This window comes from Pseudorca crassidens, chromosome 7 (assembly GCF_039906515.1).
Source record: "Pseudorca crassidens isolate mPseCra1 chromosome 7, mPseCra1.hap1, whole genome shotgun sequence".
In the NCBI taxonomy this organism is placed as follows: Eukaryota; Metazoa; Chordata; class Mammalia; order Artiodactyla; family Delphinidae; genus Pseudorca; species Pseudorca crassidens.
Genome location: NC_090302.1, coordinates 7,548,963 through 7,569,976, shown reverse-complemented (window position 1 = coordinate 7,569,976; position 21,014 = coordinate 7,548,963). Strand labels below are relative to the sequence as shown.

General features: G+C 47.8%; 1 protein-coding gene and 1 long non-coding RNA gene across 9 annotated transcripts in view; both read left to right on the top strand.

Annotated features, from left to right (window-relative positions):
* The window catches only part of SPTAN1 (spectrin alpha, non-erythrocytic 1), a 60,670-nt gene that overhangs the window by 5,996 nt on the left and 33,660 nt on the right, over window positions 1–21,014 (top strand). For all 8 annotated transcript variants that reach the window (XM_067743086.1, XM_067743085.1, XM_067743082.1 and 5 more), the window contains exons 2-18: window positions 4,755–4,994; window positions 5,967–6,092; window positions 10,106–10,246; window positions 10,477–10,623; window positions 11,978–12,111; window positions 12,275–12,419; window positions 12,497–12,651; window positions 13,337–13,472; window positions 15,690–15,791; window positions 16,665–16,802; window positions 17,310–17,420; window positions 17,985–18,062; window positions 18,172–18,327; window positions 18,555–18,759; window positions 19,533–19,714; window positions 20,072–20,315; window positions 20,516–20,638. In XM_067743086.1, the coding sequence (XP_067599187.1) occupies window positions 4,758–4,994; window positions 5,967–6,092; window positions 10,106–10,246; window positions 10,477–10,623; window positions 11,978–12,111; window positions 12,275–12,419; window positions 12,497–12,651; window positions 13,337–13,472; window positions 15,690–15,791; window positions 16,665–16,802; window positions 17,310–17,420; window positions 17,985–18,062; window positions 18,172–18,327; window positions 18,555–18,759; window positions 19,533–19,714; window positions 20,072–20,315; window positions 20,516–20,638 (2,560 nt within the window). In that variant the 5' untranslated portion in view covers window positions 4,755–4,757. The remainder of the gene's footprint in view (window positions 1–4,754; window positions 4,995–5,966; window positions 6,093–10,105; window positions 10,247–10,476; window positions 10,624–11,977; window positions 12,112–12,274; window positions 12,420–12,496; window positions 12,652–13,336; window positions 13,473–15,689; window positions 15,792–16,664; window positions 16,803–17,309; window positions 17,421–17,984; window positions 18,063–18,171; window positions 18,328–18,554; window positions 18,760–19,532; window positions 19,715–20,071; window positions 20,316–20,515; window positions 20,639–21,014) is intronic.
* Window positions 13,488–15,347, top strand: LOC137227383 (uncharacterized). Its single transcript, XR_010944830.1, has 2 exons — window positions 13,488–15,147; window positions 15,184–15,347. It is a non-coding gene; the product is annotated as an uncharacterized lncRNA (long non-coding RNA).

Genomic DNA, 21,014 nt, shown 5'->3' with positions numbered 1-21,014 from the left:
TTGTTCTACTTCACTGGGGTGACAAAGAGGGCCTTTTAGGTTGGTTAATTTCAGCAGGGCCTCGCTGGACTGTCTCCCTGGATTGGTAGGGTCAGATCAGCAAGCGCAACCCAGGCCGAGGGGCTCGCTCAGGGGGAACCTTTTCAGTATTATTATGTTGGGAATTCTTTTTTCATCAGAAAGGGCTGCTTCCGAATGTGATCGTTTAGAGATTTCCCTGGCAGCTAAAGGAAATGCAGTGAATCCTGTCATCTGGGGCGGCAGGACAAACGCCATAGACATTCTAAAGACTGAGACATCTTGTAGAAAGGCACATACAGTGGAGCTGTTGTTACATGCATAACTGGCTATACATTCCTTGGAAATTTTATAAGCAAGCGAATTAGACACACAGTTTCCTACTGTTTCTCCACCTAACTGTTTCCGGAGAGATGAGAACAAAGGAAGTATATAAATTATTCTTAACACCAATTGTTTACTAACTTTAAGAAGACTCAATCTTAAAAACATTAATTTTGATTTTTTTTTAATGATTCATATATGCTCCTTCCCGCTTTTTCCCCCCCTCAAGTGGGGATGGAAAAGATAAGAGGTAGTAAAGGGAATTAATAAATAACTGAACAGCCTTTAATGAAGAGTGTGTCAGCTCCAATCATGTTAAGAATCACTGGTTCTAGCATGCTGGTCTGGGAACTGGAGCATCCTGGGTCACCCTAGCTCTACAACTTGCTTATTAGATGATCTTTTGTCTCCTGACCACTTAATAATGAAGTGACAGCAGTTTCTCTATTTCTAAGCTCAGAGTGTAATTGACTGTCTAAATGTGTGCTGAGTTCTGTGGTCAGAGAGTAAGATAAGGTCTCTTTTATAGTCCCTTAGGAACTCTAAATTCCCTAGAGAACTTACAAAAACGCAGGGAGAAGACAGTAATCACGTGGCAGAATGTGACGTGAAGTTGCTCTAAGGGGGCCAGAGAGGGAGTGAGGGCTTCTGATTCAGGGCTGCAGACAGGACAGCGTAGTTGCTTTAGACTTGGAGGGGTTTTGAATGGTATTAATGGTCGAGTTGGGAGTGGGGGAGAAGAGAACATTTCGGCCAGAGGGAACTTTCTGGTTTGGGAAGTGGACCTGCCCCGGGCCTGTAACTTGGGCTTGATGAGGGAGTTTGATGTAAGGTATGCCTGGAGCAGGTCACGCAGGTGAACGAGTGAATCGTAAATGTGGCCGGACCGGTAGGGATTCTTGTCAAGATCCCAAAGAGGCTGATGTCCTAGGGCGGCAGCGTAAACCAGAACGGCCCTGTTCTTAACAGACGTTTCCTTTGTCAAGGTTACCCTCAGTTTTTGGGTTTAAGGACTCTCTTGAAGCCCATTTTAAGAACAGAAACTATTTTTTTCAGACACAGCTATCTATGGATGATACAAAATTGTGCCTTCCTGAACTCAATTTCCCCAAGGTCCCACCCTGCCAGCGTGAAAAGAGCGGTTATCCGGGTGCGGACCACCCAAGCTCAGTAATTCAGGTCTGGTCATTAGGTTGACGCCCCGTGTTGTAGCTTCAGTCAGCACATTCCAGCTGTTCATTCAGCCACCAAATCTAGCTGTTACCTGGCCAGAATTCCAGTTTGACGATACAGAAATGAAACTGGGGTGGACTACTGAGCTCTCTCCACCCTTCACAGAGGAGCTCAGAGCTGCTTCTCCAGCACTCAAACAAACATTTGTTAATGACATCTGTCTGCTAGAAATCGGGATACAATTGGGACTTCCCTGGTGGTCCAGTGGTTAAGACTACGCCTTCCAATGTGGGGCATCAGGGAGCTAAGATCTTGTGGCCAAAAACCAAAATGGAGAACAGAAGCGACATTGTAACAAATTCTATAAAGACTTTAAAAATGGTCCACATTGGGCTTCCCTGGTGGCGCAGTGGTTGAGAGTCCGTCTGCCGATGCAGGGGACACGGGTTCGTGCCCTAGACTGGGAAGATCCCATGTGCCGCGGAGCGGCTGGGCCCGTGAGCCATGGCCGCTGAGCCTGTGCATCTGGAGCCTGGGCTCCGCAACGGGAGAGGCCACAACAGTGAGAGGCCCGCGTACCGCAAAAAAAAAAAAAGGTCCACATCAAAAAAATCTTTAAAAAAAAAAAGAAAGAAATCGGGACACAACAACAAAGATTACATTGCTCAGTCTCATTATACCGTGAGAAGTATGTGCAAGTGCTTTGTAAATCTGCAGAAAAATGTGATTAAATCAGAGAAGGAGGGAGGGAAGGAGCCGTGAGGACAGCTTGGTAAGGAGGCCAGATCCCTGCAGCTTCCTCATTTCAGCTCCTATTGAGACATGAATGGGAGTTATCCGGACCGAGGAGAGACAGAACATTCTGGGCAAAGGAAGCCTGAGCAACTGACTTGGAGTCTTTAGAGAGAATCATGTGTTTGGGAAGAGAGTATTTCTCTGTGCCAGGAAGGTACGGGGCATGGGTGAGACATATCAGTCAGGTGTGCTGGGCCAGATTGGAAGGTTCAGCTAAAGAGGTAGATGCTTTCCTCTCTCAGAAGGGAGTGATGAAAGGTTTTAAAGCGTGGGAATGACGTGGCAAAGAATATGTTTCTTGTTATAGTCAAACAAATACATTGGACTTTGTGGGAGAAAACCAATAAAGATAAATGGTTAATATGTGGAGAGTAATTTGGAAGGAATGGTGATAGGGCTAAAATCCCCTCACGTTCTCTCCCTAGGAATCTAGGTCTCTTCATAGAAAAGATAGGCCTCAGAGTTGGCTAGGTGCAGTCGATAACTTTTCTTGACACCTCTTAAAGCTGCTTTTCTCTCTGAAGAGCTGGAAACTTTGCCCCGAGCTTAGCAGTGTTGTTTATCTCACAGCTGGATGGGGGCAGGGAGTGGGGGGCACACAGTGGCCTCCAGACCTAATCCTTAGCCAGCCTCTCCTTTCCCATCGGCTGGGCCAGGCGAACAGGGTAACGGGAAGAGCTGTCACATATGTTTCCTGGGCAGCACAGTTTTTATGTCTTGTATAAATTATGGAACAAGAGCTGGAGAGACCATCAGCTTATCTGGTCTGCTTTTTTACCGGGTCACAGACCCTTCTCTGTAGAACGTAATTTTAAAGTTAGAAGAGTCTTGGGACCATCTCATTTTCAACTGGTGTTTTCAGTCATTCTGGGAAATTGAGACACAGAGAGGGAAGGCAGCTCGTACAAGGTCACATGTTACTGACAAATTTACATGCTCTTTGTCATTAGTGTGTACCTGTTTCCTTCTGTGCGTCCTTCCTTGGTTAGAGGATAAAATGGCTTATTCCTGAGAGAAGAGCAGGGAGCATATTCTGGGTTTGTCCCATAAATAGGTCAGATTTTCTTTTGACATTAAAGGTTGGTGAAACTGTCCAGATCTGAGAGTTTAAAGTTGGGGTAGATTGAGTGCTATGGGGAAGTACCACCTACTCAGTTAGCCTGTGTTTATTGTTAACTGGAGCAGGTAAGAGTCAGGTAGGATAAATCTTTCACCACACCTTTTTTTTTTTAAGATACGCTGTGATTTTCTTTTAATTCTGTGCATTCGGATGAAGCAAAGCCTGTTCATTGCCCAGCCTGAAGGAGATTGTAGGATTGACTTTTTGGGGTGACTGAGAAATCCACTACTTTAGGTAAATCCAATTGGATTTTGATGTTAAAGACTCAGTTACTGGGCTTCCCTGGTGGTGCAGTGGTTAGGAATCTGCCTGCCAATGCAGGGGACACAGGTTCGAGCCCTGGTCCGGGAAGATCCCACATGCCACGGAGCAACTAAGCCCGTGCGCCACAACTACTGAGCCTGCGCTCTAGAGCCTGTGAGCCACAACTACTGAAGCTCACGTGCCGCAACTACTGAAGCCTGCGCACCTAGAGCCCGTGCTCCACATCAAGAGAAGCTACAGCAGTGAGAAACCCGCACGCCGCAACGAAGAGTAGCCCCCGCTCACCACAACTAGAGAAAGCCCACACGCAACAGTGAAAACCCAACGCAGCCCCAAAAAATAAATTAATTTAAAAAAAAAAGACTCAAGTTACTTGATAATCATTCCCTTTTCTTCAGTGAATAACAGGCTGAGATCTAGAAAGGTATAAAAGCTGAATTAAGAATAAATGTTTTCGGGCTTCCCTGGTGGCACAGTGGTTGAGAGTCCGCCTGCCGATGCAGGGGATGCGGGTTCGTGCCCCAGTCCGGGAAGATCCCACATGCCGCGGAGCGGCTGGGCCCGTGAGCCATGGCCGCTGAACCTGCGCGTCTGGAGCCTGTGCTCTGCAATGGGAGAGGCCACAATGGGAGAGGCCCGCGTACCGCAAAAAAAAAAAAAAGAGTAAATGTTTTCTAATCTCCACACCATGAAATGCACAGACCAGATGAAAGGACTGTTGAATGGATTTCTCAGTAATTCTTTGAGCTCCACAGTTGGTGTTTCCTTTGAATTCTCAAGGCTCTGTAGAATTGACAGTGTAAACCATAGTTCTCCCCTTCACATTTCTCGCCTGGTCTCATTGCAGTGTTGGTGAGGCATCCTCTGAGGGGCCCACTTGGGCAGCCATTTTTTATGAGGGAATGGGGCCTGGGCTTCACTCTTAGCTCCTGAGAAGGGACCACTTTCAATTCATTTGTCTGCTCAGGCTCTCATAATTCTTTATTTCCTTCCAAGAGGCTAATGCCATTAAGTCTATTTTGGTGTCATGTGCTTACTTCAGGACTTTCTGTCTTTTCAGAAAATGGACCCAAGCGGGGTCAAAGTGCTGGAGACAGCAGAGGACATCCAGGAGAGGAGGCAGCAGGTCCTGGACAGATACCACCGCTTCAAGGAGCTTTCGACGCTTAGGCGCCAGAAGCTTGAAGATTCGTACCGATTCCAGTTTTTCCAAAGAGATGCTGAGGAGCTGGAGAAATGGATTCAGGAGAAACTGCAGATTGCATCTGATGAGAACTATAAAGACCCAACCAACCTGCAGGTGTGTCTGAGGTGCCTCCCAAAACTCCAGAGCTCAAATGTCTTGGCCCCGAATTTATACAGAGCTAATTATGACCTTGAGCGATTGAATGTAGATCAGACATAAGGAAGGACTAACTCACTATTCTGAAAAGCCCTTAGTGGTTGTATTAGTGAGCATGAATGTGGAATCCTGCAGGTTTTAATTTGTCTTTTGCGGATGCTTTAAGCCGATGGTTCTCAACCCGCTGCCTTACAGCCATTGGTGATCCTTCATCATTTTTCAGGGAGGGTCTGGTTTGATCTCTTGGAATATGTGTTTTTGAGAAAGGTATGCTAACAGTGTTGTTGCTGGTGAAAATTTGTATAGCTGTTTAAAAAAAAAGCCTTTCTTCTTGTTGATTTTGGTGAAAGACTTTTTTTTAGCAAGTGGAACAGTGGTTGTACCCATGGTTTTTTTACTATGCCAAAGTCGTCTGAGAAGAGAAAATGATGAACGCTGGTTTAGGTGCAGGCCCTGCCCAGCTCAGCATGTGAGTAACGGGAGGTATTAAGAAGTGGAATGTATCAAATCAATCAAAGAGTATGGTTTCTAAAGCAAGCTAAAAGAAGTCATATCATGAATGAATGTGAATGGATTCGTCAAAGATAAACACTACATGCTAAGCAGCCTCTCAGTATGGTTCTGTATTTCTAAAAGGGATTGGATGTCCATAAAGGCTCATTTCCGGATACACAAGAAAATTACGATATCTTGTAGCATCTTTTGCTGTCTGCAAAGCTGTGGTCCTAGATGGCCAAGCTTTCAGAGGGCAAGTATGGATGCAGGCAGAGCATTTGAGTAATTGAACCGGTAGGGGGATGATTGGGAGGCTGAGTGAGGCGTCCATAGAGAGAGGGAGTGGGATGCAGGAGGGGAGGAATAATAGGGAGCTGGGCGCAGAATGACGCGTGCCGAGGAGCACGTATGGCTCATTTCACGGTCCACCGACAGGGCAAGCTGCAGAAGCATCAAGCCTTTGAAGCTGAGGTGCAGGCCAACTCGGGAGCCATTGTGAAGCTGGATGAAACTGGCAACCTCATGATCTCAGAAGGGCACTTTGCATCTGAAACCATCAGGGTGAGTAAGAGCCGTGCCTGGTGTGGATGGCCTTCCTCTCTGGTAGAGGAATGTGGATTCATGCTTACATGTAAATTTGGGTTCCTAAAAAGATAGATTTTTCTAGCCTTTTAAAGGAATTTGTGAAGTATCCTGATGGAGTTACCAACTCCTGCTTTTGTAATATGATGATTGAGTAGGTCTATAAACAAGCGTTTGTGTACTCAGGAAATTAATGTTCTTTTTGTAGAACAAATTAAGATGCAATTAGACTTTAAAGAAGACTGCATATATTAAACTTCGAACATTTTCAGATGGTAATTGGATGGGAGAGCATATTAGTGAAATTGGTGAATTTGGGGATTAGGACACAAAGATAAATAGGATTAATCACAGACACTATAAAGTTCTCTGTCGGAAAGCTTGCTCTCTGGATCTTGGTACCTTGCCCCAGGAGGGATTTACTGAGGTCTGGTCAGCAAGCCTGTTAAAGGTCCAGCTGTGAGGAATGACGTGTGGTACCTGTTGGTCGGTGACCGTAGCCATGTAGCTTACTTTGAAGCAGGAGTCCTCAGACTTGGTCTGGCTTGTTTGGGTGCCATTTGTCGAGGCTGGGGCAGTAATTGGTCTCTCTCTGTTTTGTTTCACATTTCCAATACCAAGGTATTAAGGGCAAACAAGCCTCTTTACGATGAAGTGCGCATGCTTAGTCTCTCATAGCTGGATGCTCTCATCTGTCTTTGATTTCCTTCTTATCTCTCTTTGTTCTTTGTCATCCAAAGTCTCGTTCCATTGAGGGACCAACCTTTTCAGTCCTTGACCTGTCAAGGCAGTCCCAAAGACTAAGATGAAAGCCACAGCTAGAAATGTCTCATCCTCTGCTGTTCCCTGAGATGCACAGTGGAACACCCACAGGGATTTTATTCCCTTAGGTTCTGGTCTAGTAAATACTTACTGTGTCTCTTTTGCTCTAATATACTCTGCAGTCTTACACTGAAGACTCGCAATTAGCCTTAAGCTTATTATTAATAATAAACTATTACTAGTAATGATTGTAAACAGGCAGTAAAAGTAAATTCTAAATGCTATATGCCAACTATTTAATTACTACATTCAACCCATGCAGGCAATATGATGCGTGTCTCTGCAATTAAATACAAAGACGTGGGACTTCCCTGGCGGTCCGGTGGTTAAGACTTCGTGCTTCCACTGCAGGGGGCATGGGTTTGATCCCTGGTTGGGGAACTAAGATCCCGCCTGCTGCGTGGCGCGGCCAAGAGAGTACAAGGATGCATCTGCTCATTTCCCCACTCTTCTGTATATAGTCTTACTGTACATGAAATCAGCCAGAGTGCCGATTTGCTGATTCAGCTGCTCTGTATTAGTTTAACCAGGTTACAGATGGGGAAATATGAGAAATAGATCAAGTGTTTGTCTTTAGTAATTAATGTGGGGGAGGGAGACCCAAAGCTCTCTTCATTCCCCTCTTCCCTGTTTAGAGATCTTATTAAAGCAGCATTTGAGGGACTTCCCTGGTGGCACAGTGGTTAAGAATCCACCTGCCAGTGCAGGGGACACGGGTTCAAGCCCTGGTCCAGGAAGATCCCACATGCCACAGAGCAACTAAGCCCGTGTGCCACAACTACTGAGCCTGCACTCTACAGCCCGTGAGCCACAACTACTGAGCCCATGTGCCACCACAACGAACAGTAGCCCCCGCTCGCCACAACTAGAGAAAGCCTGCACGCAGCAACAAAGACCCAACGCAGCCAAAAATAAATAAATTTATCCAAAAAAAAATTTTGAAACTACTGTTAGCTGCTATTTGTTGAGAAGCTGTTAATAGCTATTTATGTGCGAACACTTTGCTAGGACTTTTACATACGTTCTCTCTAATTGTCACAAGAAGCTTGCAAGGTCGCCGTAGTATAGAAGGGTAGAAGCTGAGGCTCAGAGAATTTTGAGCAACTTGCTCAGGTTCCCACAGCTAATAGGTGACAGAACCAGTGTTTCAATCTACTCCTTTCTTTAGTTACAGTTATTCACTTTATTTTCCCAGCCCGAGTTTCATTCCTGTCAGCTTTCTTTTCCCCCAACTGCTTCTCTGAAAGCTGCTGCTGCTTGCTCAGGCCCCTGCTGAGAACTTTGCCTGAGCCAGCCAGGATTCTCCTCCACCCTGCCCGCTGTCCACGCGCTACCTAAGCGCACCTGCCTCCCTGACCACTCACGCTCTCAGACACCAGCAAGCTTGTGAAACTGGCCTCTGTCAAAACTGCAGTATTGACAAGAGGAGACATACTGGGAGTGGGAAAGTTGTTCCAGTCCTGGAACAGGCCTGGCCCCGGCTCTTCCCTCGAGGGTATGGAAATGAGATTTGTGAGAGACTGACGGCTGACTTGTAGGTGAGGATTTTCTTGAGCCTTCTGTGGCCTCATTTTAATTTGAGCAAAGGGGGGACTTCCCTGGCAGTCCAGTGGTTAAGACTCCACACTTTCACTGCAGGGGGCGCAGGTTCGATCCCTGGTTGGGGAACCAAGATCCCGTATGCAGCGCGGTACGGCCAAAAAATTTAAAAAAGCAAAGCGTTCTCCTTTAATCCCTGCATCCGTGCCCCCAGGCCCCATGGCCGCCCTGTCTTGGTAACTGACCTGGCCCAGTAACGCAGTAGCTTAGTTAGGCAGGCAGCATTAACGTAGAGGAAGGTGGGTGGGCTGTGAAGACTGTTTGTGTCCTGGATAACCTGTCTGTCACCGGTTTAGACTTTCACACCGTACCGGACGGCGTGGCGCCCCATAGTGACCGCCACCCACATTGGCTCCCACATCCGAGTAGGTGGAGTATTGACTTGCTGTTGGTTGCCTTTTCCCCCTTGCCTGGGAATGCCTTTCACTTCCTTCTCAGTGGTGGACTCCGGTTTGAACCATCAGCGATGGAAGTGATTGTAGTGGTGGAAGTGAATTGTGTGAGCCTTTATTTTCCTCCCAGTGCTTTCTCCTTTCAAATGAACCACCAGTACTTGCTCCTAAGAGAATCCACCCATGTTGACTATCCCGTGGCTTTCAACTTTTCAGTTTGCGGGGAGTGGCATCTCAACGATGGGTGGATCCCAGGTTTCTCTCCTGGTAGTGTTTGTGTTTGTGTCACTTGTTTCTGTCTGTGTTATACAGAAACTCCCAGTATCTTGGGTAGGCATAATCAACACCTAGAGATTGGGTTAGAATGCCAGACTGCATCGCCTAAGCTTGAATTGATGATAATCCCTCTGGTTCCTGACGAGTCCTTACTAGGACTGTGCCGTGAGAACCCAAAATGCTGGGAAGTGACTGTTTGGGCCTGTGGCTGCCACCTGGGCGCAGCTTGATGTAAACCTCACTTGGGATGTACTGTGTGTACCACAAGCTGCATCTTTTCACGAAACACCAAAACAGCTTCTGCCAGGAGTCCTCTTTGACAGCTGATTGTGCTTCAGGACCCCATCTTTTTACCTTTATACTAAGGTTTTCCTCTTTACTTGTGCCTCATAGTTATTTCTTTACACGTATGATGCCTATGGGACATCTTGTTTTCTCCCCTTTACCTCCGTGAATTCAGAACACACACTTAAGTGATTCCTGCTGCGGTTGCATGATCATACCTCATCTTCCTTCCCCAGTAGTCTTATGACCTAGAAATCCCACTGTAATAATTTAACAGTTAATATAACTAAAAACATTACCTAAATACTTACCAAATAATGTGATATCAATAATAACTGATAATTACAAAATAATAAATTCCTTGGCATAAACTAGAATACATCTACCTACGAAAGGTCAGTTATTTTGTACTTTAAGACCTACCAAACCACTGTGAAGTGTATGCATTTTCCTCTTCTCAGTTAACTTTACAATTTCCCCTCAGTGTAGGGATTATCTATCTTCTTAAAAAGACTTGTTCAGAGCTCTGTGAGGTTTCTAACTTGTTGGAACTCTGTGGAGGAGCCAGATCCCACAGGAAAGGTTGTAATCTGTGGGGTTGGGCTCTTTACCCTCCAGACTCGTTTGATGGAGCTGCACCGCCAATGGGAATTACTTCTGGAGAAGATGCGGGAGAAAGGAATCAAGCTACTGCAGGCCCAGAAGCTGGTGCAGTTCTTACGAGAATGTGAGGACGTGATGGACTGGATCAACGACAAGGTACGTTTGAGAAGGAAGGTGTGCTGGGGAGGCCTTGAGGAAAGAAGGGGACGAGACCCCTCCACGTCTGCAGCTGAGAGCCGGCAGAGCGGCAGTGCAGCACACAGAAAAAACTGCGTCTGCCGAAGCTGCCGCGGCCCCTACCGGAGCCCATTTCGTGATGGGGTTCTGGAAGCCGTTGTTCCCAAGTGTTCTTTGGTGACTCTGGCTCTGTTGTGGTCCCTGAATAGGAGGCAATTGTGACCTCTGAGGAGCTGGGCCAGGACCTGGAGCATGTGGAGGTTTTACAGAAGAAATTTGAAGAGTTTCAAACAGACATGGCTGCCCACGAAGAAAGAGTTAATGAAGTGAACCAGTTTGCCGCCAAGCTCATTCAGGTAAATAGGGAAGTGCTGTGCTTCTCACAGCATCGTCCCATTAACTTCCTTTACTTGAACATTAATGTAATGTACCGTCATTACATTAACTTTTCCAGAAGAGAAGTTTTGATTGGGTCCCTGATTTCTGAGTGAGCAGGTTTTGGTAAGCATGTCTAAGAGTTCTGTTTAGGTCTAAGTAAGGCGGCAATACTGATCACTCCTAAATTGGACAATGCTTTCTAACTTGTGGCCGTGGGCAGGAAGGGCGGAGTTCCTTTGATCTGTTTCCTTCACCCACTTTCAGGTAGGGCTGAAGCTTTTATTGGGCTGCTGAAGCTGAGTGTCGGGGTTTCTCAGACTAGGGTGTGGTGGTGAAAGCTTCGTAGGGTTGGCAGATGTCCACCACTGCCTGATTGCTCTTCCCTTCCTTTTTGAGTCGGAGCTTCCCTGGGCTCCCGGGAGCCTGGGGAGCCCTGTGATGAATGGCTCTCCACCGGGAGCTCAGGAGCCATTAAGAGGGGAGTGGGGCAGCCCCTCCCAGTTGCATGCATGTGCGGTCCTATCACTGCCGCTTTATTCTCACCTGCTACCACAGGGCTCCGGAGACATCGAGTAGGATGAACTCGGGAGTTTCTGCTTTAGGGAAAACTGGATTTGGGGGGCGGGGTACACATTTTATGTATGTAGATCCTTCGGCACCGGTACTTGTTCCCTTTTGGATCCAGAGCCAGCATTCCTCAGATGTAATCTCACCCTTCCAACTGGCGAGTGAGCTGTCCCCGGAATCCTGGGCCGTCCCAGGGTTGTGCTGAGGAGAGCAGGCAGGCCAAGCCCGAGATCTCACAGGTGGATCCCGCAACCCGGAAGTGCTTCACCTTATTACTTTACATGTTATTTTTATTTAAACAAGACAGAATGTGGTTAGTGGGGAAGCATACTTTGAAAGGATCATCTCCAGTCTGAAGTTAGGAACAGACCTGGAAAACCATGTGTCTGGGCAGGAATGCTTATTAATAGCCTCGTGACGTTTGAAACAGTGAACTTTGGAGCGGCTCGGGCGAGCGGTGCGTTGACAAGGCCGCCACAGAGGTGCAGCTGAAGGGCCTTAACTAAGCAGGGGGCTTGGTGCTGATGCACAGAGAGAGACTTGCCCCACAGCTCCAGGGCGCAGAGAATGGCTCTCGCCTTTTTATAGAGCAAGCAATGGAAGCTCTTTTTGAATGAGCTTCCCTTCATTCCACACAGAAAGCCAGTGTTTCTTTAGAACAGTAAGGTTTGCTGAGGCGGCCGCGTCAGGGAGCCAAGGCCAGGCGCACAGTTGGTGGGGCCAGAGGTGCTGGTCTGAGCGCAGTCTCTGCCCTTCCTGGCTCAGGAGCAGCACCCCGAGGAGGAGCTCATCAAGACGAAGCAGGATGAGGTGAACGCAGCCTGGCAGCGGCTGAAGGGACTGGCCCTCCAGAGGCAGGGGAAGCTGTTCGGGGCAGCCGAGGTTCAGCGCTTTAACAGGTACCGAGCTGAGGGGCTTGCGGGAAGGGGTCTCCCGGGGGGCGTGGTGAGGCCCAGGGCGAGGCTAGGAAGATGTGGGGCTGACTGGGTCTTGGCCCCGCGTGGCGTCCCAGTCCCAGGTGGATGTCGTAACTGTGGATTAACAGGTGCCTCTGTGCTGTAGGGATGTGGACGAGACCATCAGCTGGATTAAGGAGAAGGAACAGTTAATGGCCTCTGATGATTTTGGCCGGGACCTGGCCAGCGTCCAGGCTCTGCTTCGGAAACACGAGGGTTTGGAGAGAGATCTCGCTGCGTTGGAGGACAAGGTGGGTTTTGAAGGCAGCTGACTCTATAAGTGAGTTAGTCCGGTCAGGAGAGCAGCCCTGACAGAGTGTGTCTGCAGGTCAAAGCCCTGTGCGCCGAGGCCGACCGCCTGCAGCAGTCCCACCCTCTGAGCGCCACCCAGATCCAAGTGAAGCGAGAGGAGCTGATCACCAACTGGGAGCAGATCCGCACCCTGGCCGCAGAGAGACACGCACGTCTCAACGATTCCTACAGGTAGAAATGCTCCTCCAGGGCCCCGCAGCCCGTACCAGGGGGCGTTTTTTTTAGAGGCGATAGGAAGGCAGAGTTGACGGTCAGTTCGCTCTGCTGAGAAACCTTCTGTATCGCTTGACAGCTTTCCTCTAGTAAGAAAAGGCAGATGACTTTTTCTTACTGTATTTGTTATATATTTTTATATTGTATATTAATATATTTCTGTGTTATATTTGGAGACTGGAAACTTTGTGTTTGCATATACACACATAATATTTATAACTATACACATCTTTTTTCCATCTCATATCACTGTGTTAGAACCAACAGAAATGGAAATAGTCTCTTTAGCAATGTGAGCATCAGGTGAAATACTCTGTTAAAATTGAGTAAATCAAGGATTGAAAGGGAGAGAATGCTTCTTACTAATAACTAAGGATTGAACTGGGGAGTGACAAGGAAGTTGAAAATAAGGGACAAGCTTGGGGAATTATAGTGATAGACAGAACCTAAATTTTAAAGGCTTGATTTCAGCCTTCTTCTGCTTTCCTTTATAGTCTAGATTGAAAGAGTCCCATGTTTCCGAGGGCTAGAGTTTGTGTGGTTCATTAAGATATCCGAGGACATGAATTCAGAGCTCTAGGGCGGCATCTTCCATCTGGGGCCTCCCCTCGAGACCTCTCCTCACTGACCTTTGGTTTCCCAGGCTTCAGCGCTTCCTTGCCGACTTCAGAGACCTTACCAGCTGGGTCACTGAGATGAAAGCCCTCATCAATGCAGATGAACTTGCCAACGATGTGGCTGGGGCCGAAGCCCTGCTGGATAGGCATCAGGAGCACAAGGTAAGGTCTCCACGGTCTTCCAAAAGTAAGGCCACGAGCTTAACAGGGCATCACTGTAGCTCTGTCACTTACAGCCAGAAGTGGCTGAAACCTTGTTCACAGGTAGCTCTCGCCATAGGGATTGTGGCTGGTTCTGCCTTTGGAGACTTGCTTTACCTTCTTCTAATAGATGGTTAAGGGAGTTACATGTCAGGAGAATAACTACGGTTCCTAAAAGCAAAGGGCCAAGCTCTGGCAAGGTGGAGGTGCTACTGTTTTGCACGTGTGTCCTGTGACACCTTAAACAATGTCTTTGTTTAAATGCTGAATTTCATAGTTGGTTTGAGTGAATTTAAGTTTCATGATTTGCTATATCCCCAGAGAGCGTCCTTGGGAAACTAGTTTTATGAGATCTTAATAGGCTCTACCTTAAGAAGAAGGGGTTTCTATAGCTAAGAAATTCTGGAAAACACTGCTAAACAAGATTTTTAAAATTATTATTACTGTAGGTCTTCTGAGAGGTGCTAGATATAAAAAATTAATATACAACAGTCAGATATGCACTAGCAGCAGTTAGAAGCGTAATTTTTAAGAATCCTACTTATAATTGCATCGGAAAATATAAGATACTTGGGAATAAATCTGACAAAAGTTGTGTAAGACATCCGTGGAGAAAGCTGTAAAGTTTTGATGGAAGAAAAGAAACACTGAATAAAGGGATGGGCAGGGATGGAATGATCTCTTATAAAGGTACAAATTCTCCCCAAGATTTATACATCCAGTGCAATTCCAGGCGAAGGCCTTTATTTCTGGAATGAGACAAGATGATTTTTTTTTTAATTTAATTAATTAATTTATTTGGTTTTGGCTGTGTTGGGTCTTCGTTGCTGCGCACAGGCTTTTCTCTAGTTGTGGAAAACGGGGGCTACTCTTTGTTGCGGTGCGCGGGCTTCTCATTGCAGTGGCTTCTCTCATTGTGGAGCACAGGCTCTAGGAGCATGGGCTTCAGTAGTTGCGGCACGCGGGCTCAGTAGCTGTGGCTCACGGGCCCTAGAGCACAGGCTCAGTAGTTGTGGCACATGAGCTTAGTTGCTCCGCGGCATGTGGGATCTTCCCGGACCAGGCATCGAGCCCATGTCGCCTGCATTGGCAGGTGGATTCTCAACCACTGCGCCACCGGGGAAGCTCGACAAGATGATTTTAAAATTAATTTGGAAGAAAAAAAAATCAAAAACAGCTGAGATAATTGTGAAGAACAGGGGAGGGACTCACCCTACCAGGTATTATAAAATCATAAACAGATCCATCTGGCAGGACTTCCCTGGTGGCGCAGTGATTAAGAATCCTCCTGCCAATGCAGTGGACACTGGTTCGAGCCCTGATCCGGGAAGATCCCATATGCTGCACAGCAACTAAGCCTGTGCGCCACAGCTACTGAGCCCGTGTGCCACAACTACTGAAGCCCACGCACCTAGAACCCATGCTCCCAACAAGAGAAGTCACCACAATGAGAAGCCTGCACACCACAACGAAGAGTAGCCCCCGCTCGCCACAACCAGAGAAAAGCCCACGTGCAGCAACGAAGACCCAATGCAGCAAAAATAAAATAAAATACGTTTATTTAAAATAAAAAGAATCCACCTGCCAATGCAGGGGACACGGGTTCGAGCTCTGGTCCGGGAAGATCCCACATGCTGTGGAGCTACTGAGCCCGTGTGCCACAACTACTGAGCCTGCGCTCTAGAGCCCATGAGCCACAACTGCCGAGCCTGCGTACCACAACTACTGAAGCCCGCGCACCTAGAGCCCGTGCTCCGCAATAAGAAGAGCCACCATAATGAGAAGGCTGTGCGTAGCAACGAAGACCCAACGCAGCCAAAAATAAATTAATTAATTTTTTTAAATGTTAAAAAAAAGAAATCCATCTGGCACAAGAAAGACCCGAAATAGACCAATGGAACAGAAGACAGAGAGCTCAGACCCTATAGATGTGTGGAAACTTGACAGTTTGACAGGTGGCACAAAAAGCCAGTAGGAAACAGACTTCTTAATAAATGATGCTCTCCTGTTCGATGACCTAGGCTGTTATTTGGAAACCTGGCCTTATCTTTGATTTTTTTCCTCATTCTAGACGTGATATTCCTGATTTGTAATGATTATGTGTAATTCAGTAACTTCCTCTTCTTTTACAAGATGCTGGGCATAAATTGTCCTTTTCTCCCCCCCGCCCCCCCTTAGGGTGAAATTGATGCTCACGAAGATAGCTTTAAATCTGCCGATGAGTCTGGACAGGCCCTGCTTGCTGCTGGTCATTACGCCTCAGATGAAGTGAGGGAGAAGGTAAGAGAGGAGAAAGACTCTTTTACTAAGTCTCCGAAAGCTATTATCCAGCCTTGAATATCCAGACGTTGCATTCACCCTGGTGTGTGAGAAAACTTACACAAGAGATTCCGCCTGGAAGCAGCAGCTCCAGAGATTTTAAAAGAAGACGTGTGGCGATTGATCAGGGAGAGAAAGTTCCATTTGTGTGGGATACATGCAACACATTTCCTACTTAAAGGGGGCTTTGCAGGGAGCTGAGTCCTGCATTAGTAGTTGGAGCCAAGAGGAAACAAATTTGTATTATTTGTACGTGTGTGTATAATTCCAGAGTTTCAAAGTATCTTTATGAAGATGCTTGAGGAACATTAGATAACGATACATATTTTTAATGTTATAGAGACCAAGAAGAGACATTTCAAAGACACACTTTATTGTCATTAACTTTAGAGCCTAAAAATTAAGCCTAGGGCATTCCTGGGTCTAGTCAGCATATTCTGGGGAGTACCACTCAATTGACGTCTCTCACCTAAGAGCCCCTACTCCATTTATGCCGCCTCACTTTTACATAGATGCCCTTTTTCTTCTACCTAGGGGTTTATTTGCCATTTTTGCCTAACATTATTTGTGATAATGTGGCAGTAAATTAATTCTAGATTCATTCGAGCAGGGCCACCCCTCTTAGGTTTAACATCAACTTTCAGCAAGCCGCTCAGGATCTGTGGTTTCTTGTGGCTTGCCTGACACGTGCAAGGAAATGTTCTCCTTCCCTTATTTAAATCGGAGCAGAGGCCTGAAGGTTGGCAGAGGGTTGGAAATGCCAGGGCAGCCTCTGAGTCTGCCCAGCGGCCGTGGGCACTGAGCTTCCCTCCACCTGCCCCCTCTCCCTCCCAGCTGACCATCCTCTCCGAGGAGCGGGCCGCGCTGCTGGAGCTGTGGGAGCTGCGGCGGCAGCAGTATGAGCAGTGCATGGACCTGCAGCTCTTCTACCGCGACACTGAGCAGGTGGACAACTGGATGAGCAAACAGGAGGTGATTGGGGATGGGAACCGGCCGCCTGCTCCGTCTGCTGCTCAGTTAGCACATTCTGTGCGGGGATCACCAGTGGTTCAGTTCTGCGTCAGGTGGAGGGTTGCCAGCTTCTGTGGGCTCTGCCAGCACGGTCCTTGCTGCCGAGATTGAAAGGCCCTCAGAAAAGGCCCCAGTTTTTCAGGGGAGTGTGATGGCGTGAAGTGTTTTGTTAAAGAGATTTTGTTTCTTTAGAACATAGCATTATGCGTAATTTAAATCTAATAGAAGCAACAGAAGCTATTGGAAAAAAGTTTCAGTGGAATGTGGAATAAGGATTTCATGCTCTTGTTGGATTAGTTTTAAGGGAATCTGAAGAGGCTTCTGGCTTTCTGGGGGAGATTTGAAGGTGTAATAGCCATAGAACTTCTTTCCTTCTTTTTGTCCTTCTGCCAGAATAGCCTTTGCTTTCCAGCCTTAGGAGGTGAAAGGAATCAGACATTATCTCAACATTTTGTTTCCTCTTCTAAGGCGTTCCTGTTGAATGAAGACCTGGGAGATTCCTTGGATAGCGTGGAAGCGCTTCTCAAGAAGCACGAGGACTTCGAGAAATCCCTCAGTGCCCAGGAGGAGAAGATTACAGTAAGACCCCTCCTTGCTGTCAGTGCCTTCAGATTACCATGAGAGTCAGCAGAGGTCTCGTCTTGTTCCAAAAGGTTCCTGAGCAGGTTCAGTGAAGGCTCCGGGTGCTTAAAGTCTCACGGAGATGATTGACCACCTTGTTGGAGACACAGCACGACTTCTAGAATGAAGTCATTTTCTTGATGTGAACCTCCAAGTTGAGATTACCTTCCTCTAAAAGAAATTAAGAATTAATGTAAGAGATATTTTCCCATTGAACACAGACCTTAGAAGTAGGAATTGAAAGGCTGTTGACCCATATCTGACTCCGTCAGTTCCTGCTGTGACGTTAGCTGCAGCTAATGTGTCCAGTCCTGAGTGAAGCTAGCGTAACTCTGTGCCCTCCAAGAACATCAAGCAAAAACTCAGCAGTTGAGGGATAAAGATTGTCATAGCAAACCTCAGAGTGAAAACCTTGACCTGAGTTCAGGTCTAGAGCATTCCGTGCCCTGTTCTGCACTTTCCTCTGGGGTCCAAGCTGTGGAAGAGTCGCTCACCAGTGAAGAACCTTATTCTTCTTCCTAGGCCTTAGACGAGTTTGCCACCAAGCTAATTCAGAACAACCACTATGCGATGGAAGATGTGGCTACTCGCCGAGATGCGGTAAGTGTGCAGCCTCTTTACACACCTCCTTTCTGTCCGTGGGTGGCCCTTCTGAGCCTGATCTGGGGGTGGTAAGAGCTGGAGATTCACAGCGAGCCTTGCCTTCCAGCTGTTGAGCCGCCGCAACGCCCTTCACGAGAGAGCCATGTATCGCCGGGCCCAGCTGGCTGATTCCTTCCACTTGCAGCAGTTTTTCCGTGACTCTGATGAGCTCAAGAGTTGGGTCAATGAGAAGATGAAAACCGCCACGGACGAAGCTTATAAAGTAATGTCCTGTTAGCATTGCCATGTAGCACTTGGTTAGTAAGCTAAACACAGCACTCACAGTTAAACTGTAGCTAAATAAAGAAATTGGAAATGTCAAAATATACACTATTTAATGTAAGCTGGTCGTTTTATATGTCTCCCTATAAAGATAAGTGTGAGGGTAATGCAGCGTAACTTGATGTCCTTAGGTTCAAGATAGAACTCCCTTCTTCCTTTCCTTGGCAGGACCCATCGAACCTGCAAGGGAAAGTACAGAAACATCAGGCTTTTGAGGCTGAGCTCTCGGCAAACCAGAGCCGCATTGACGCCCTGGAGAAAGCCGGGCAAAAGCTGATTGACGTCAACCACTATGCCAAGGACGAGGTGGCAGCTCGAATGAATGAGGTCATCAGTTTGTGGAAGAAACTGCTGGAGGCCACGGAACTAAAAGGTGAGAGGAGGGCTTCCCTGGTGGCGCGGTGGTTGAGAGTCCACCTGCCGATCTAGGGAACACGGGTTCGTGCCCCGGTCCGGGAAGATCCCACATGCCACGGAGTGGCTGGGCCCGTGAGCCATGGCCGCTGAGCCTGCACATCCGGAGCCTGTGCTCCGCAACGGGAGAGGCCGCAACACTGAGAGGCCTGCGTACCGCAAAAAAAAAAAATAAAAAATAGAGGAGGTGTGCACGGGGTTACGGGAGGCCGTTGGGGGAATTAAACCTTCCTCCCTCGTTCCGTGTTTTGGGGACATGTGCCACCCAGGCAAGCTGAGCTGGGTGACCTGGGCACTCGGGCTCACTTCCTGGGTAGGAGTCACCTGCCCTGGGTTCCTGATGCTTTGCTGATTTGGTGAATGTGGTTGAGCGTGCTGGTCAGGGAGGGCAGGGAGCCTGAGTGAGAAGGGGATGATTTGGTCGTTGGGCACAGTCTAGATAGTCTGACTGAATTGGGCCTCATCACTGAAAGTCAGAGCTCAGCCGGGAGCCAAGGGCACTTAACCATTCGCCAGCCCCTATCCCATGGGGGTTAGAAGGCTTCTTAAACGACTTCCACTTCAGCATCTAAAAGGTGGAGCAGAGGCTGCGGTTTTTCTTTACCCTCTTGATAGCAGTGACGCTGTAACTAGAATCCTGCCCCGTGGTCCTTCTGCGAGGTGCCATTGTTGAGAGCACACTGGCAGAAGGACGGTGTTAACTAATGAAATCAAACTTGCCTCCGTGACTAGGAATAAAGCTCCGTGAGGCTAACCAGCAGCAGCAGTTTAATCGCAACGTTGAGGACATCGAACTGTGGCTGTACGAAGTGGAAGGTCACCTGGCTTCGGACGATTACGGCAAAGACCTTACCAATGTCCAGAACCTCCAGAAGAAGCACGCCCTGCTGGAGGCCGATGTGGCAGCACACCAGGTACGGTGACCTGGGCGCGGCTTTTGGGCCAGTGAGCACAGGAGTGAGAGTGGCCAGTCGGTCAAGAGCAGCTGGTGTGGGGAGGGATGAAGTGTGTTGATTTTCTTAGGGAACCATGTGTGCGCTATATGCTTCTGTTCAAATTAGACTGCCTTCCCTCGGACCTTTCTGGGATCCCAGAATGAGGGGAAACAGTGGCAGAAAGAATGCTCTTGGGTATGGGAAAAGAACCGTGTTATATTTTCTCGGTATGTGAGCAAACCACACCTGAAGTAATAAAGTCAGCCTAGAAATGTCCAGAACATAGTTGCCCCACGCTGGGCCAGGCTTTCAAGACTCTGTCCTACCTGTTCCCAGGATCGAATCGATGGCATCACCATCCAGGCCCGCCAGTTCCAGGATGCTGGCCACTTTGATGCTGAAAACATCAAGAAGAAGCAGGAAGCCCTGGTGGCCCGCTATGAGGCTCTCAAGGAGCCCATGATTGCCCGGAAGCAGAAGCTGGCAGATTCTCTGCGTTTGCAGCAGCTCTTCCGTGACGTCGAGGATGAGGAGACATGGATTCGAGAGAAAGAACCCATTGCTGCATCCACCAACAGAGGTCAGCCTCCCGCCATCAGACAGGAATCCAGTTGGGAAAGGGCTCTACCCTTATGGCAGGAAGGGGACCAGTGTCAGAGTGAGCAAGGTCAAGTTTAAGTTGAATTGGAAGTTTAGGTAAACCGTGGTGGAAGCTAAGTGACAGTTATGCTGCCTCTTCTCTTGATGGCTTGGGTGACTTGGGAGTGGTTTCTCTTTCAGGCAAAGATTTAATTGGAGTCCAGAATCTGCTAAAGAAACACCAAGCCCTACAAGCAGAGATTGCCGGACATGAGCCCCGCATCAAAGCAGTTACACAGAAGGGGAACGCCATGGTGGATGAAGGTGAGTGTCGTCGGAAAAGTGGCTTCACTCTCATTCACGGCACTCTTCTTGGAAGGCTGAGTGCGTGGACCCGAGTCAGGCTGGGCTGTAGGGTTGAAGACCGTCCCCGCGCTCTCCTGACTATGACTTTGACTTGCCCATAACCTCTCTGAGCTGGACTTGTTACCTGTGAGGTGGGGATGATATCACCTGCTCCCACAGTTGTGAGGATTAAACAAGGTCAGACACGGAGGAGCCTGAGACAGTGCCCGGCAAGTGTGTCTCCGTGACTGGGAGTTGGGGGAGTGGGGGCTGTTATTTTTATTGTTTCTTTATGATAACATCACTGACACCAACTAGGGATACCCTCCTTCTTAGAGTCTAGACAGACTTCATG